The sequence below is a fragment of the Seriola lalandi genome, unplaced genomic scaffold, assembly GCF_002814215.2.
Source record: "Seriola lalandi dorsalis isolate HSWRI2012SDOR001 ecotype SW California unplaced genomic scaffold, Sedor1 jcf7180002054875, whole genome shotgun sequence".
NCBI classification, from domain to species: domain Eukaryota; kingdom Metazoa; phylum Chordata; class Actinopteri; order Carangiformes; family Carangidae; genus Seriola; species Seriola lalandi.
This window is the reverse complement of record NW_019525428.1, coordinates 83,119-83,588: the sequence shown is the minus strand read 5'-3', so window position 1 is coordinate 83,588 and position 470 is coordinate 83,119. Positions and strand designations below refer to the sequence as shown.

General features: G+C 37.2%; 1 protein-coding gene across 1 annotated transcript in view; it reads left to right on the top strand.

Annotated features, from left to right (window-relative positions):
* LOC111671333 (alpha-2-macroglobulin-like) overlaps positions 1–470 on the top strand; it is a 33,063-nt gene that overhangs the window by 27,634 nt on the left and 4,959 nt on the right. The window contains exon 27 of the mRNA XM_087179899.1: positions 326–450. Coding sequence (XP_087036025.1) covers positions 326–450 — 125 coding nt within the window. The remainder of the gene's footprint in view (positions 1–325; positions 451–470) is intronic.

Genomic DNA, 470 nt, shown 5'->3' with positions numbered 1-470 from the left:
CGTGTATTTGGCTATTTCATCAAACTCCAGGAGGTCTGGTAGGCAAAGTAAAGGGTCAGATATAAAGATAAGAAGTGAAACCTTGTACTTGACCTTTGATGGATGATGCTACATTAAGCTATTTGACATGAGAGTCAGGCATTTTTTAACTTTGATGTCTAAATGTATGAACCTAAAACCAGGATGCACACACGAGACCTGCTTGAAAACAGCATGATGCTTCTCGAAGGATAAACTTTGATGCAGAATAAATTTGAACCAAGTTCAGTGAAGGAAATTCAGTATTTTTTTTATATTAAACTTTCCTTGTGTGCCTGTTTTCCAGATTTCTGTTCACTACAACATCCCAACTCCTACTGATGTCACAACCTTAAGTGTTGAGGTCATACCAGAAGCTGTGTGCAACAACAAATCTCAAAGACCCAAACTCAATTTGAAGTTTAAGTCTCTGTAAGTAATTGACAAGCAGA